General features: G+C 38.9%; 1 protein-coding gene across 1 annotated transcript in view; it reads right to left on the bottom strand.

The window, feature by feature from the left end:
* Positions 1-1,407: 1,407 nt before the first annotated feature.
* The window catches only part of OSTF1 (osteoclast stimulating factor 1), a 55,330-nt gene continuing 41,235 nt past the window's right edge, over positions 1,408-15,502 (bottom strand). Inside the window, exons 8-10 of the mRNA XM_068974065.1 lie at positions 13,662-13,740; positions 10,404-10,502; positions 1,408-2,135 (exon numbers count right to left, since the gene is read on the bottom strand). Coding sequence (XP_068830166.1) covers positions 2,077-2,135; positions 10,404-10,502; positions 13,662-13,740 — 237 coding nt within the window. The 3' untranslated portion in view covers positions 1,408-2,076. The remainder of the gene's footprint in view (positions 2,136-10,403; positions 10,503-13,661; positions 13,741-15,502) is intronic.

Raw genomic sequence — 15,502 nt, 5'->3', positions numbered from 1 at the left:
TCTTTTCCTCAAATGCACTAAAAATCTACATCAAGTACATAGTATTTTCATTAAAATTATCTATATTTCTACAAACGTTATCTCTACCAATGTTAAAAAAAAAAAATTGAGTGCTTAGTTGGCAACTATCCTGACTGTCCCAGGCCCAAAGTATACAAGAATAAAAAATCAGAGATTTCCCATTTTAAAAAATAAATACTTAAAAGGTTCTGTGGGAAAAGAATTTCAGTAAGGATTTCATATATTCAAGACTATGCTTATAAAGTAATAAAAATGTTTAAATTTAGGTGTTTCTTTTAAAAATAAAATACCCTTTTTTTTTTAACTAATTTCAGATTTTGTGCTCATCTCTGACTGTTAATAATTGTACAGATATCTTTCTATTAAAATTTATTTGGGATATTTGACAGACCTTGAACAGGCTTCTCAGGGTATCCTTTCTCAAAGCACCCATGGAGAGAAAAACCAAAGTCACAGACAGAGGAAACTCCTCTACAGGCAGTTATTCATTTCCTGAGCTAGCCCACTTCCTTCTTAAACATTCCCTTCTCTTCACCAATGTGTTTTCTGAAATTAGCATCAAAGTCCTCTCGCAAAACATACTTCTGGATCTGAGGCCTAAAATCTAGGCAAATGCCAGTGGCCATGTCTTTTTTTAGTATCATCACTATTGTGATCCAAAGTAGAATCTCAAATGAAGTGTCACTGCGGTAGTACAGAAGGCTCCCTGTAATGTTACACTGATGTTTTATCAAAAGGAGCCAGATCATTATGAACTAGAGCCATGTTTAGAGAAAATAACTTACCAAAGTGAAAAACAGAATGGGGAAAAAATTTCATGGCTCATGGCTCCTCCATTATGGAAAACTACAGCATCTTTCATAATAAGGAAGTAATTTTTTGTTCATCTTTCAAATCTTAAGCAAACTGTAATGAGTTGCTACATTTTTTCACATTAAGTATAACACTGGAGAGAAAATCGAAAGTCTCACAATGTTTAAGTTTGGGATGGACACGTACACACTGCTGTATTTAAAATGGATAACCAACAAGGTCCTACTGTATAGCACAGGGAACTCTACTAAATGTTATGTGGCAGCTTGGATGGGAGGGGAATTTGGGGAAGAATGGATACATGTGTACATATGGCTGAGTCCCTTCCCTGTTCACCTTAAATTATCACAACATTGTTAATTGTCTATACCCCAATACAATATAAAAAGTTTTTTTTTAAGTTTACATATTTTATTAGAAATGTATCTCCTCAATGATTGCTCCCTTGACTTTAATCAAAGCAGATATATCAACAGAAGGCTGAACAGAAATTCCACAGTACTATGCCAACTTGATCCCCTAACACACTGAGAATCTCCCACGTCCACAGTTTCCATCCCACAGGCTCTGAAGAAGGGGAGGGGCTTAGGGAGCCCCACCTTGTCTTGTACCAACAATAAAGTACACTGTACCCAGAAAAAAAGAAAGAAATTTGGCTGCTATGACTTCTCTGCTAATAATACAAAATGTATTTTAAAAAATCAAATCAGGCTTTACCTAAATATAAAAAGCTTTATTTATTTATCAGCAAAGAATAATACCATAAAACAGACAAAAGAAATAAAGTCTCTTAAAATGTTTATTTTTGTCAGAATAGCTGACAATTTTCTGTTAAATCTTTTGGTTTATTATTATAATAAGCATCCCTCCCTTGAAAAATCCATTCAAAATATCTCAATCCTTGAGGTAAAGAACTTTAAAAAAAAAAAAAAAACCTGACTTTTTTAAAGAAAAAAATTTTTTTAATTCCGTTAAGCTTGATAAATAGAAATAATCTCTTCTTGTTCTACTCTGGTGAGCAAGTATGTACTTTATACAGCAAAATATCCAGTCACTTATTGGCAAACTGAAGGTGAGAACTAGTCACTTACAAGTTTTACTCAAACACAGTGCAATACTGCCACGTTCATATAGACTTTTCCTTTTTTTTTTTTTACAGTTACCAACACTCTTCTGACAAAGACAAGGTTTTCAAATGGCAAAAGCAACAGAAGTTTTAGATCTCAAAGCTCCGGAAGGGAATTAATCTGAGTCTTCATCATCAAGATAGTCCTCGGCATTGCTTAATGATCGGACTGCATCTAAAAGGAACAGGGGGAAAAGCAAAACAGAAAAATTAGAAATGGCTTGGATTTTTTTTTCACTTTCAAAGCTCCTAGGGGTTGTATTTCCCCCAAGGATCTTTCTCTACTTTTGCTTTCCAGGCTAATCAGCTTCTGCTGCCACAGAGGCTGACAGCTATACTGGTCTGCATGTTACCTAGACACGCACAAAAGCAACAAACGTGGTGCTGAGGTGCTGTTAGTCTGTCTCCCACCACAGAACACAACCAGCCACATGCGCCAGGACCAACGGGGGACACACCAGAAGCCCGTCCACCCTGACACCTGTGCTTCCAAACCTCCTCTCCCAGTGACAAGTGCACAGGTGGCTTCAGCCAGTCCACAACCTGTAGCCTTACCTGAAGGCAAGGTCACTGGGCAGAAAGATAACTAATGAGGGGGAAAAGGAAAAGAAAGAGAATGAAAACATAGAAGCTTCAGTTTCATTTTAGCAAACATTGATAAAGAATATGCAGAAGCAAGGAAACTGAAATGAAAAATAAATAATATTTTAAAACAGAAAGAGCTGAACCCCATCAAATGTTGTCAACCCTAAACAGAGTTCAAAAGGAAGGTATCTGATCTTTTTACCTGTTCACCTGTCCATTCACATTCAAATAGTCTAATCAAATTCCTAGAGCAACAGCTTACACAAGGTATAGTTTTAAGCGAAAAACTGAAATGCAAGTATAAACACATTGTTCAGTTCAGTTCAGTTCAGTCGCTCAGTCGTGTCCGACTCTGCGACCCCATGAATCGCAGCACGCCAGGCCTCCCTGTCCATCACCAACTCCCAGAGTTCACTCAGACTCACGTCCATCGAGTCCGTGATGCCATCCAGCCATCTCATCCTCTGTCGTCCCCTTTGCCTCCTGCCCCCAATCCCTCCCAGCATCAGAATCTTTTCCAATGAGTCAACTCTTCACATGAGGTGGCCAAAGTACTGGAGTTTCAGCTTTAGCATCACTCCTTCCAAAGAAATCCCAGGGCTGATCTCCTTCAGAATGGACTGGTTGAATCTCCTTGCAATCCAAGGGACTCTCAAGAGTCTTCTCCAACACCACAGTTCGAAAGCATCAATTCTTCGGTGCTCAGCCTTCTTGGTGCTCAGCCTTCTTCACATCCGTACATGACCACGAGCTCAATAAATGTGTATTATAGCACCCAGAACATTGTCTCTAAATACTATAAGCCCCTGCTCATTGGAGATATGATTGATTCCAAGTCTGGGACAGAAACTGTAAAAGATGGACCTGAAACCCCTTCTTAAGCTATAAAACAAGGATCCTAGCAAACACACCATCATTTTAAAAGGGCTCAGGATCCAACCAGAAGGGGTCTCCACTAGCCAAAGATAGGCTACCAGTAATTAACAATACTGGATCAAAACACAGCAAATATTTCAACACACAAAGAGAATTCATTGGTTCCCTTCGAAAAATAACAGAGATCCAGCAGGTTGCTTTGAAAACTCTTAAAGGGCTTTCAGGGGCAGAACTCTTATTCTGCCCCTCTTATTCTGCCCCTGCTATACAAACTATTGCTCTAAGTAAGCAAACAGTTGATAAGGGGAGAATTTTCTTTATAGGATGTTCTAACTAATAACCGAGAAGGGAATGAAATTAAAATATCACCATTTTGTAACCATCAGTGAAACAATGGATCTAGACAATAATCATCCATGGATGCCAACATCACAGGAGAAGTGACAAATAGATATTAATATTATGTGCCTCTGATAGAAGAACACAATTTTCTTTATTACGTATCCTTCCCTCTACCCCTGAGACAGATAAAATCTAAGTCTAACCAACCTTCTGGACATAACACCAATTGACAAAAAGATGAGGACAGAGGAGCATGACAGATTACACCATGGAAATGCATGCTTGCCATGTCTAGACTGGGAAATTCAGGGAAACTGTCCCAATTTCTTTACCAAATAAAAAGCAAGGCCAAACAAAGAGGAAAATGAGAGCGGAAGGAAACATTAATTGAAAAACAAAAGCAGAGAAAAAAAGAGACATAGCTATCAATTTGGACCCTACTTAAACTGTAAATAAATAGATAAGTAAGCAAAGAATAAACAAACATATGAAAGAAAATGGTAAATCTAGACTATAACAAGATATTTGATGATACTGTAGTCTTTTAAAGAATATGTTTAGGAAAATAATGATTTTTTAAAAGGGAGGGGCAGGGGAGAGTCAATATGAGGGACATAGAAACCAACTTATCTTACATCGTATACATGGAACAAAAAGAAAGGGAAAAGAACAGTGAGTATAGGCAGAACAGAAGTATGCTTCAGCAATTTCACACCAGCTTCCAAACTACTAGAAATCTCCAGGTTGATTGTACTTGTCTCCATTCTCCTTCAAAGGAGTTCTGGAGGCCTGGGAGGAAGGTATCTTCTTCTATCCCACACACACCCATGAACTTCATGACTGGCTGTGAACTGGTAGCTTTTAAAGTTAAACACAAAAAGACAAATATAGCAAAGCTCTCCCCCTTTCTTTTGTACTTTGCTACTACAATCCTATGTTTTGCTATATCGGAAATATTCTTGATCCTTCAATTGTTACTTTGGCACTTTGCTTTAAGCAAGAGAAAGATAACTTGCCATGGTACAAATGCTGACCGCACACAAAGTGAGAGACAGGCAGGCTAGTAAACTCCTTCTCCTTCCTTCCTTACTTCCATAGACTCTCTGAGACACAGTTTCTCTGGAAACTTCCAACACGGCCAAGTGCTGATGATGAGCTGCGTCTTCAACAGCCCATCCTGGGGCGTCACCATCATGGTAATGTATCTCCCAACAATGTTTCTCAGCCTCTCCTGCCTCACTTCCATTTTTTCCTCAGTCTCACTGCCCTGGATTACACGTTCCAAGTCAAGCACCAGAACGTAAGAAGAAATACAAGTGAATAAATGAATGATGGAGGGAAAAACACAACATGGATAAATCTCACAGACATGTTACATGAAAGAAGTTAGACATCAAAAAGCACATACTGTTTGATTCCATTTATATTAAGTTCGAAAACCGGCAAAACTAATCTATGGTGAGAGAAGCAGGGGATGCTGAGGGAGGCTTCTCGGATGTGGGAAGGGCCCTCCATCTTGATCGGGGTTGTGGTTAACAAGTGTAAGCACAGTGGGAATTCCCTGACCGTCCAGTGGTTAGGACTCTGCACTTCGACTTCAGGGGCCCAGGTTCGATTCCTGATGGGGGAACTAAGATCCCCACAAGCCTCATGATGCAGCCAAAAAACAACAAGAACAACAAAATTTCAGTGTGAATTAAACCAGGTTAATGAATTAAAAAAAAAAAAAAAGCAAAACACAGTAAAAAAAAAATCATCAAGATGTTCAATTAGGATTTACATATTTTAGTTAGTGTAAATTATACCCCAGCTTTTGAAAACTGGAAGAACAGCTTAAAGGTTCAAGGTTCAGTCCTCAGTCATGGCCTGACCCTACCCCTACATCCTAAAGTTACTCTTCATGTTAGTGTAACATGTAAATTATCTTGTCCCTATAAGAAATTCAAGGGGTACTTTCAAAAGTGGCCAATAATATGAAAATATACCTTTTCTAGTTTAGAGTTCATGTTGGCAGTTAGCTATATGACCCAGAATTCAAGCTCTTATTCCAACTAGGATCAAAATACAAATTAAAAAAAATTTTAACTGGATGACTAGAGGAATGAAACAAGGAAAAAAGCAGAGAAAAAGGTAATATGAAAACTGAAATATGGAAGTTCATTTCTTGGTTCTGTGTGCCAGGTCCCAAGATTATACCTCAATACTGAATTGAGTATTGCACAGGTTTAGAGAGGTAGACTAGAGATACTTGGAGTAAACAGAGAAAAAGGGCATCCACCTCCTAGCCCTTTTCTACAAAGACTACAAAAAAATCGAAGGGAAAAAAGAGGAAAGTTTTGTCACCTGCTTCTTCCTGCTCCAGTTGCTCATGTGGAGCCTTCGAGGTGTAGCCCTCTGGGGTCTGAGCAGGTGTGGTATCTTCCTTGTCTATCACAGTCACACTCAGTGTGCATGAGACTGACACCCTTTAACTCATAAGAAACTGGCACTCCTCAGTCAGGATGCTTTGGAGGTACTAATACAGCAATAGGAAGTCAGCAGCAGAGAAAGGAAATTAGGTCACAGTCCTTCCTGACTCAACCAAGGCAGCAGGGAGTAGGACATCTACCTCAAGTAAAAGGGCCTCTCCCACATGGCTTCTAACATGACTTCTGGGTCAAAATGTTGCTGGGGAGCACCACTCAGCTGGTAAAAACTTTCTTACTTTGTTAGTAGAACCTGTATAAATCTATGCATGAGTAATTTCTTTCAAGGACAACTTGCTCTGCCAGTGAACATTCATGGCTTAAATAAGTAAGAAATCCCTAACTGTTTAATGGTTTATACTATACCTGGACTGAGGTTAAATAAAAATCTGGTACAAACACTCATCTGAAATAAGGAACAAAAGGAGCAATGGATTGGTGAGGAGAACTATGAGAATTTGATGATAGGTAAGGAAGATGATGGGGCTTCCCAGGTGGCACTAGTGGTAAAGAACTGCCTGCCAATGCAGGAGACACTGGAGATGTGGGTTCGATCCCTGGGTGGGATGATCCCATGGAGGAGGACATGCAACCCACTCCAGTATTCTTGCTTGGAGAATCCCAAGGACAGAGGAGCCTGGCAGGCTATAGTCCAAAGGGTTGCACAGACTCAGACATGACTAACGCAACTTAGCACACATGTACAGAAGAAGGATGATTCTGGGAAGCGCCCCTGGTAAGCCAAGGAGAGAGGCAGGCTGTTTGTTTTTTCTGACTGATGAAGCCAGGAGACCAGGCAACTGACTGTACTTTGTTGCTTCTGCTAGAAATGGACTATAAGACAGCATAATACTGACTCTTCTCGTATATCAAGGGACAGGAGAAATAAGTTTCCCAAGAATTCAAACATGAATTGGAATTTGATTCAAATGATTAAAACAGAAATGAGTATCTCATTGACCCGTTTTAGAACTCTGAAAATGATAATACCCTAAGGACAAAATGAAAATACATGCACTTACCCTCTACAATAGAAATTTCTTAAAAAGTTGTTTTGGTGATTCTCCACCAACATGGACCAGACTAAACTTTGGGCTCTAAAGCAATACTAAAAAGAGTCCACAATGATGAGTAGCAACGTGAACTCATGCAAAAGGTGAGTCTTCCATTTTTTCCCCCTCCCCCACCACCGGTAGCTCAGCTGGTAAAGAAACTGCCTGCAGTGCAGGAGACCCCAGTTTGATTCCTGAGTTAGGAAGATTCCCTGGAGGAGGGAATGGCAACCCACTCTAGTATTCTTGCCTGGAGAATCCCCATGGACAGAGGAGCCTGATGGGCTGCAGTCCACGGGGTCACAAAGAGTCAGACACAACTGAGAGACTAAGCACAGCTCCTTTCTAGAAAATAGTAGTAAAAACCTATCCATGGGACTTCCCTGGTAGTCCAGTGGCTAAGACTCAATGCTCCCAATGCAGGGGGGACTGAGTTCAAATGTCCTCTCCAACCAAGCATCTTTTTTTCAAACCCCTCTGGGTTTCTCATGGGCCAGGAGGCTAATGAAGAATGAAAGAGGGACAAAGGAGAGATGGATGGGAAGAAGAGGTCAAGGCACACCCTTCTACTGCTCCCAGAACTCCTTTTTGGAAAATCACCATATCAGAATGAATCTGGAGGAGCACATTCAATAGGCTACATACTGAGAAGTCAAATAAACAGCCAGTTTCTGAATAGTATCATGAATGGCACAAATGTGTTTAACACCTTTCCTTTAACACCTTTTCAAAACCACCAAACTGTTCAAACTTTTCAAACCTCTTCTCCCACATCAATAGATATTATCTTTGAGATTGTACACCCTATCTTTAAAAACCACCCACAAAAAATAAATAAATAAAAAATAAAAACCACCCACAGAACTGTGAGCAGATAAGTTTCCAAAGTCTAGAATAATTTTGATCACAGCCTATTGATACCATCATTTACAACAGAAGCAAATTATAATCATAAAACTCTTGAATACATAAATAAAAAATATTTAGCAATAACCACTCATAAAACCTTACTCGTTGGAAGGAAAGTTATGACCAACCTAGACCAACCTAGCAAATTAAAAAGGAGAGACATTACTTTGTCAACAAAGGGCTGTCTAGTCTAGGCTATGGTTTTCCCAGGAGTCATGTATGGATGTGAGAGTTGGACTATAAAGAAAGGTGAGTGCAGAAGAATTGATGCTTTTGAACTGTGCTGTTGGAGAAGACTCTTGAGAGTCCCTTGGACTGCAAGGAGATCCAACCAGTCCATCCTAAAGGAGGTCAGTCCTGGGTGTTCACTGGAAGGACTGATGTTCAAGCCGAAGCTCCAATACTTTGGCCACCAATGGAACAAGATAGAGAACCCAGACATTAACCCACATATCTATGGGTACCTTATTTCTGACAAAGGAGGCAAGAATATACAATGGGGCAAAGACAGCCTCTTCAATAAGCAGTGCTGGGAAAACTGGTCAGCTACATGCAAGAGTGAAATTAGATCACTACCTAATGCTATACACAAAAATAAAATGGATTAAAGACTTAAATGTAGGACCAGAAACCATTAAACTCTTAGAGGAGAACATAGGCAGAACACTCAATGAAATAAATCAAAGCAAGATCTTCTATGACCCATCTCCTAGAGTAATGGAAATTAAAAACAAAAATAAACAAGTGGGATCTAATTAAGCGTAAGTGCTTTTGCACAGCAAAGGAAACTACAAACAAGGTGAAAAGACAATCCTCACAATGAAAGGAAATAATAGCAAGGGAAACAACTGATAAGGAATTAATTTCCAAAATATATAAGCAGCTTATACAACTCAATACCAAAAAAGCAAACAACCCAATCAAAAAGAGGGAAAGGGACCTGAAGAGACATTTCTCCAAAGAAGACATACAGATCTCTAACAAGCTCATGAAAAGATGCTCAACATCACTCATTATTAGAGAAATGCAAATCAAAACTACAATGAGATACCACCTCACACCAGTCAGAATGGCCATCATCAAAAAGTCTACAAACAATAAATGATGGAGAGGGTGTGGAGAAAAGGGAACATTCTTGCCTTTCTGGTGGGAATGTAAACTGATACAGCCACTATGGAAGACGGTACGGAGATTCCTTAAAAAGTGAAGAATAAAACCACCATATGACACAATAATCCAACTCCTAGACATATACCCTGAGGAAATCAAAACTGAGAAAGACCCAAGTACCCCAATGTTCACTGCAGCACTATTTACAATAACCAGAACGTGAAACAGATGAATGGATAAAGAAGGTGTGGTACATCTATGCAATGGAATACCACTCAGCCATAAAAAGGAATGCATTTCAATCTGTTCTAGTGAGGTGGACGAAACTAGAGCCCATTATACAGAGTGAAATAAGTCAGAAAGAGAAATATAAATATCATATACTGACACATATATATGGAATCTGAAGAGACAGCACTGATGGATTTAGTTTCAGGGCAGCAATGGAGAAACAGACACAGAGAACAGACCTATGGACAAGGTGGGAGGAGAGGAGGGAGAAGGGGAGATGTACGGAGAGAGTAACAGAAATTTACAATATCATGTGTAAAACAGATAGCCAGTGGGAATTGCTGTATGACTCAGGGAACTCAAACAGGTGCTCTGCGACAGGCTGAAGGGTGGGGTGGGGAGAGAGATGGGAGGGAGGTCTGGGAGGGAGGGGACATGGGTGTACCTATGGCTGATTCTTGTTGATGTATGACAGAAAACCACAAATTCTGTAAAGCAATTATCCTTCAATTAAAAAATCTAAAAATATATATATATAATTGAAAACAAGAGTATGGAAACAATGGTTCTTTGATAAAAAGAAATAGAAATATTTCTTTATATATATGATATATATAATATAATAGAAAGCAAAGTAATTAGAACTTGATTGCAAGGAGAAACATACTAATCACAGCAAAAGATCAGTGTCTCTACAAATTTATTTTTACAGATACATTTGTCCATGTTGGAGGTTCTGATTCAGACCAAGGATATAAAATCTAACTCTAGAATCATCTGTAGAATTCAGCAAGAAAAATCTTTCCTCAATACTGAATCGATAAATCTTAAGTCACAATGGCATTATGAGGGAAAAGGATTAAAATCAAGTACCTGTTCCCTGTTTCTTTTTCAGGAGAGATGCACAGGCAGCATTAGTAGCCATGTCCAGGGCCAGCTTCTTCTCATTGTTTCTTAAGTCTGTTCTAGCACCTTCCCCAACACAAGAAAGGAAATTAGGTGTTTTGAAGACTCTATAGTAGCAGCCAATCATTTTTTTTCTTAAGTTTCTTTTTCCTCTCTTTCTTTTCTTCAAGTTATACTGAGATATAATTCACACACAACACTATAAGTTTATGGTACATAGCATAATGATTTGACTTACAAACATCATGAAATGATTATCACAAGTTGAGTGGACACCTGTCATTCCATATAGATACAAAATTAAAAGAATATTAAAAAATGTTTTCCTTGAAATGAGAACTCTTAGGATTTACTCTCTTAACTTTCTTATATAACAGACAGTAATGATGTTAGTTATAGAGCAGCCAATCCTCTTTCCATCAAAACATCGCTTTTGGCAAAACTAATGACAGAATCATCTGGCCCTAAAGTAAGCTCTTTCAGTAAAACTTTCACAAGACAGCAACAGCATATTTGGCATCTTTAATCAGGGAGCTTACTGCTGCACCTATAATAATTATATACAATTGAAATACAGTCTTTCCTTTCAAGTCCCTGTAGAACTGCATGTGAAATTTTTCCTGAGAAGTTTACTGTCTTCATGTACAACACTAGGTCAGTTAGACTCAACATTCCTTGCAATAATACACCCTTTGCCTCTCTCGTTCAAGAAGGTCTTTAGAAAAGACGATGTGAGTTGAGCTTGAGGAGATTAATATTTATCTTAAGTATACTTTCAAACATTATTAGCAGAATTAGTAAACCTTGAAATCTGGAGGCAATCCATTGTTTGCATAGCTCATCTTCCACTCACCTTTTCCCCATCTTTATTATAAATTACATCAGAATTCATAAATGTATTCTCATTGTCAAAGATTTGAAAATACAGACATATGCTAAACAATAGCGTATGTCTCATTTCAGCTCTCAACTAACCCCTTCCTTCCCCATCTTCTACCTTCCACATAGGTGACCATTCCCAACAAACGGGCATCAGTTCCCATCTCCCTTACATGCAAGAGTGCATTCACAGACACTCGTGGACACATATACAAAATCATACTACAGGTATTGGTCTGTAATTTGATGTGGGGTTTTTTTTGCCAGTGGTATTTTCCTTTAAAAAAAAAATACTGATGTATGGTTGATGTATAATACTATATGTTTCAGTTGTACAACAGTGATTCACAAATTTTAAAGGTTATATTCCATTTATAGTTATTATTATACACAGTACTTTGTGCCTTTTAATCCCCTAGCTCTATTTTATCCTTCCCCCTTCCCTCTTCTCACTCATAACCAATAGTTTTTATATTTTTTTGGTTTGAGAATATTGTTTCACAATATTGTGTTGGCCTCTGCCATACTAGTTTTGGTTTTTTTAACTTAACAATATATCATGCTATTTGTTCCTTAGTAGTACACATACTTATAACTCAATTTATTTAAACACTGATAATTAATCCATTTTGTGGATGTTCCAAGATTTATTTAACCACCCCTCTCTGACAGGCACTTAGATTCTAATATTCATTATCACAATAATACTGCCATGAACCTCCTTGAAACACATCTTTTATGTATTTCTGAAGGATGTTTTTCTAGTGGTGTTGAAATATAAGGATATGCATGTTTTCATTCTGTTAGCTACTGTCAGATTGCCTTCCAAGAAGGCTTACCAATTTACACTTTCTGCCACAGTGTTTGAGAGTGCCATTTTCTCTACAAACATATCCTCTTTGGTAAGCAAAAAATAAATGTCCTAAAACTCAAAGGCACAAAAATATCGCCAAGGGGGAAAAAAAAAAAAAAAACAGGAAAAAAAAGCCAAAAGAAAAAGAGAAAGTACATTTAATTAGCAATATGGTGACTGTGTGTGAAAAATCTCTCGTGAAGAGCCTGAGATCTATCCACAGCTGGGGTGATATAGAAAACCTCATTCTCTCGCTGTGCTACAGGTCAAACATTCTGCGTGTTCACAGTTCTGAGATTAATCATATCTTACTTTACACTTGAGAACTCACATACATGATTTCTGTCAGGATGGGAAATGTTCAGAGACAGGATGCCAGAGGAAAACCATTTCAACCAGTGCTGCCCAATGGAAAATTATGTGAGCCATAGATGTAATTTAAACTTTTCTAGTGGCTGCATTTTCAACACGTAAAACTCATTTAAACAATATATTTTACTTAACCCAGTATATCCAAAATGTTATCACTTCATCATGTAACCAATATAAAAATTATTGATACATCACTTTTTTTTCCCCCACTAGGTTTTCAAAACCTGATGTTCATTTTCCACTTCTAGCACATCTCAATTCAGACTAGCCTCATCTCAAGAGCTCAGTAGCCTGTATGGTTAGTGACTGCCATAGCAGACAACACATCTCTTGGCATACTTTTGAGGGGTACTACAGAGGTCATCAAGGTGTCTGATCTCTTATTCCTAGAGTTTATATTATCAACAAACTTCAAATTGAAAACTCAGAACATTGTTCCAAGGATCCCTAATGATAGTACATCCACATGACATGCAGGCTGGGAACTCAAGTATCCTATATTATAGCCTTCTAGACCAGGGTGCAGTATGTGGTGATATCCCTGGCACCCTACAAGGGTTAACTAAAGCTTGTGGGACAAACAGATGAATAGATGGTTGAGTCCATTATTTCACTGTTCCTTCTGACTTGTGTAAAGACGTGGAATCAAGGCATCTTCTCATTTGCTGTACACTGAGCACCTGCTCAGCTCAAAGCAGGACACCGTGCCACAGCATCCTTTCTTATCTAATCAAGACTTGCCTGTGAGAACCTGGGGCCTCAGCAACTTTACCCACACAGCTTTCTTAGAGAGATCTCCTCTGCATGTGTGCACACATACATGTATGCAAACACACACACATACCTTCCTTCTAGGTCCCTTTAAATCCTGCAGAAAAATAAATTCTTACTAAAAGTAACATATATAATGCTAAAGCTTACCAAACTTTTGATTTAAAATGAAAAACAGAAACCACCTCAATAATTTTATCTTATCAGAAAAACTCCATGATGCAGACAGAGATCAAAATCCCAGTTATAAAACAAGAAGCCCGTTATTTTCCCTAAAATTTTTAAATGGTGTAATTGGATGGAGCTTGATTTTCAGAGTGATCCAAGACCAGAAAAACTAAACACTTTACCTTTTGCCAGAAGCAACTGTACAATATCTGCATAACCCTTCCAGGCAGCGGCATGCAAAGCTGTGTCTCCCAGCTTGTTCTACGGTGATAACAAGAGAGAGCAGCATTTTTAAAAGAGAGTGAGGATTGAAAATATACACAAATTTAGGTCTACTCTAGCCTAAAGTAAATCTAAAATGAGAACAAAGTGAAAGAAACATATAAAATTCCAAAGAGGGAAAAGAGACTCAAGAGATGAGTGATGAGTCATATGGGGAGAGGGAACGCGATGGCGGAGGAGCAACTGACTTGGCAGAGCACCTGTGGAAATGCAGATGCTCACAGAGGGAGATACCAGGAGGAAGCAAGCAGATCTGTCCCTGTAGAAATCAGCATGAATGAGGAATTGGAGACACTGGAGACTCTGGAGCAGGAAGGAGGCATGGGAGTGAAACCAAGAGTACTAGGTGAAAGTGTTTCTACTGAGTAATTAGAACCCCCAAACCCTAGATCACCTTTCTCTCTCCTTGCTGTCAGATGACCCAGTACAGATGGTAGAATTATCCTTTTTTGAAATTAACCGGACAGTTTCCAAGCTTATGGAACTTGGAGTCATAAGAGAAGGTAGTAATGAGGCCAGGAATTAAAAGCAGGGGGCTAGCTGAAAAACCTACACAATGAGCAGTAAGACCCCTCTCATAGCTGCCTTTACCTACCCCACATACCCTCACCCCACTGCCCCAGCTTGCGCGCGCACACACACACACACACACACACACACAGCCCCAGTGTGTACAGTCTAGCATCTACCCCAAGAAGGAGGCTGGAGAATGCTGCTCTGATAGAGCTGAACAGCCCCAAAAGAGAGGAGGAAGTGACTATTTTAACTGGCATCTGGGTATAAGCCAGAAAAACAGTGAGGACCTCACCATTTCACCCTACAGAGAAACCCACCAGTCAGTAAGCCCCACAAGCACACACAGCTTCTAGTCACACTCGGCAGTATTTGAGGCACTATGTATTTGTATCCTGTATTTGAAGAAAGATCAAAACAAAACTAACAGATCTCAGAGGGAAAAGATACAGTATAGTAGGAAAGATACAGAATAGTAGGAAATGTTTTTAAATATGTATATAATTGCTTTCCTGGTAAGCAGCCTGCAGTGACCCCTAAAAATGGTTCGCTATTTATCTGACCCAGAAAACCCCAGAAAAACCTGGAAAACCTGGAAAAAAACAGAAATCATGCAAATCAAGAGGTTCAGATCTTCATGTTCACTTTCAGAACACTTGTGAAACTGCCCAGGCCATTAAGGGCATGCATATCCAAAAAGCCACCAAACAGGTGAAGAATGTTGCTTTACAGAAGCAACCTGTGCCATTCTGTTGTCACCACGGTGGAGTTGGTAGGTGAGCTCAGGCCAAACAGTGGGGCAGTCGGTGGCCGAAAAAGAGTGCTGAATTATTACTGTTTGTGCTCAAAAATAGAGTAATTCAACCCAGAATTCTATCAGCCAAATAATCAAGCCCAAGCTCCCCTTTCTCAGGAATCTATTGAAGGTGTTCTTCAACTAATGGAAGACGCAGGATTCAGAAAAGTGAGGACACACTTTTCTGAAGGGCAGTGAAGGGATTCCCAGGAAGACATCAAAGAGTAGAGGAGATCAAGCTGCTCCAATCAGAGAATGAAGATGGAGGCCTTCAGCATGATTCCAGAAGAAAAACAAGAAAGCAATTATCATATACATTTTAGAAAAGTATATCAAGAGAGGACAAAAGGCTATAAATACAGAAAATAAATTATATAAACAGCAAACAATATTGAAACAGCTACAATACCATGAGCATTATATAGTAATATA

This window comes from Capricornis sumatraensis, chromosome 6 (assembly GCF_032405125.1).
Source record: "Capricornis sumatraensis isolate serow.1 chromosome 6, serow.2, whole genome shotgun sequence".
In the NCBI taxonomy this organism is placed as follows: Eukaryota; Metazoa; Chordata; class Mammalia; order Artiodactyla; family Bovidae; genus Capricornis; species Capricornis sumatraensis.
This window is presented reverse-complemented; position numbering and strand designations above follow the sequence as displayed.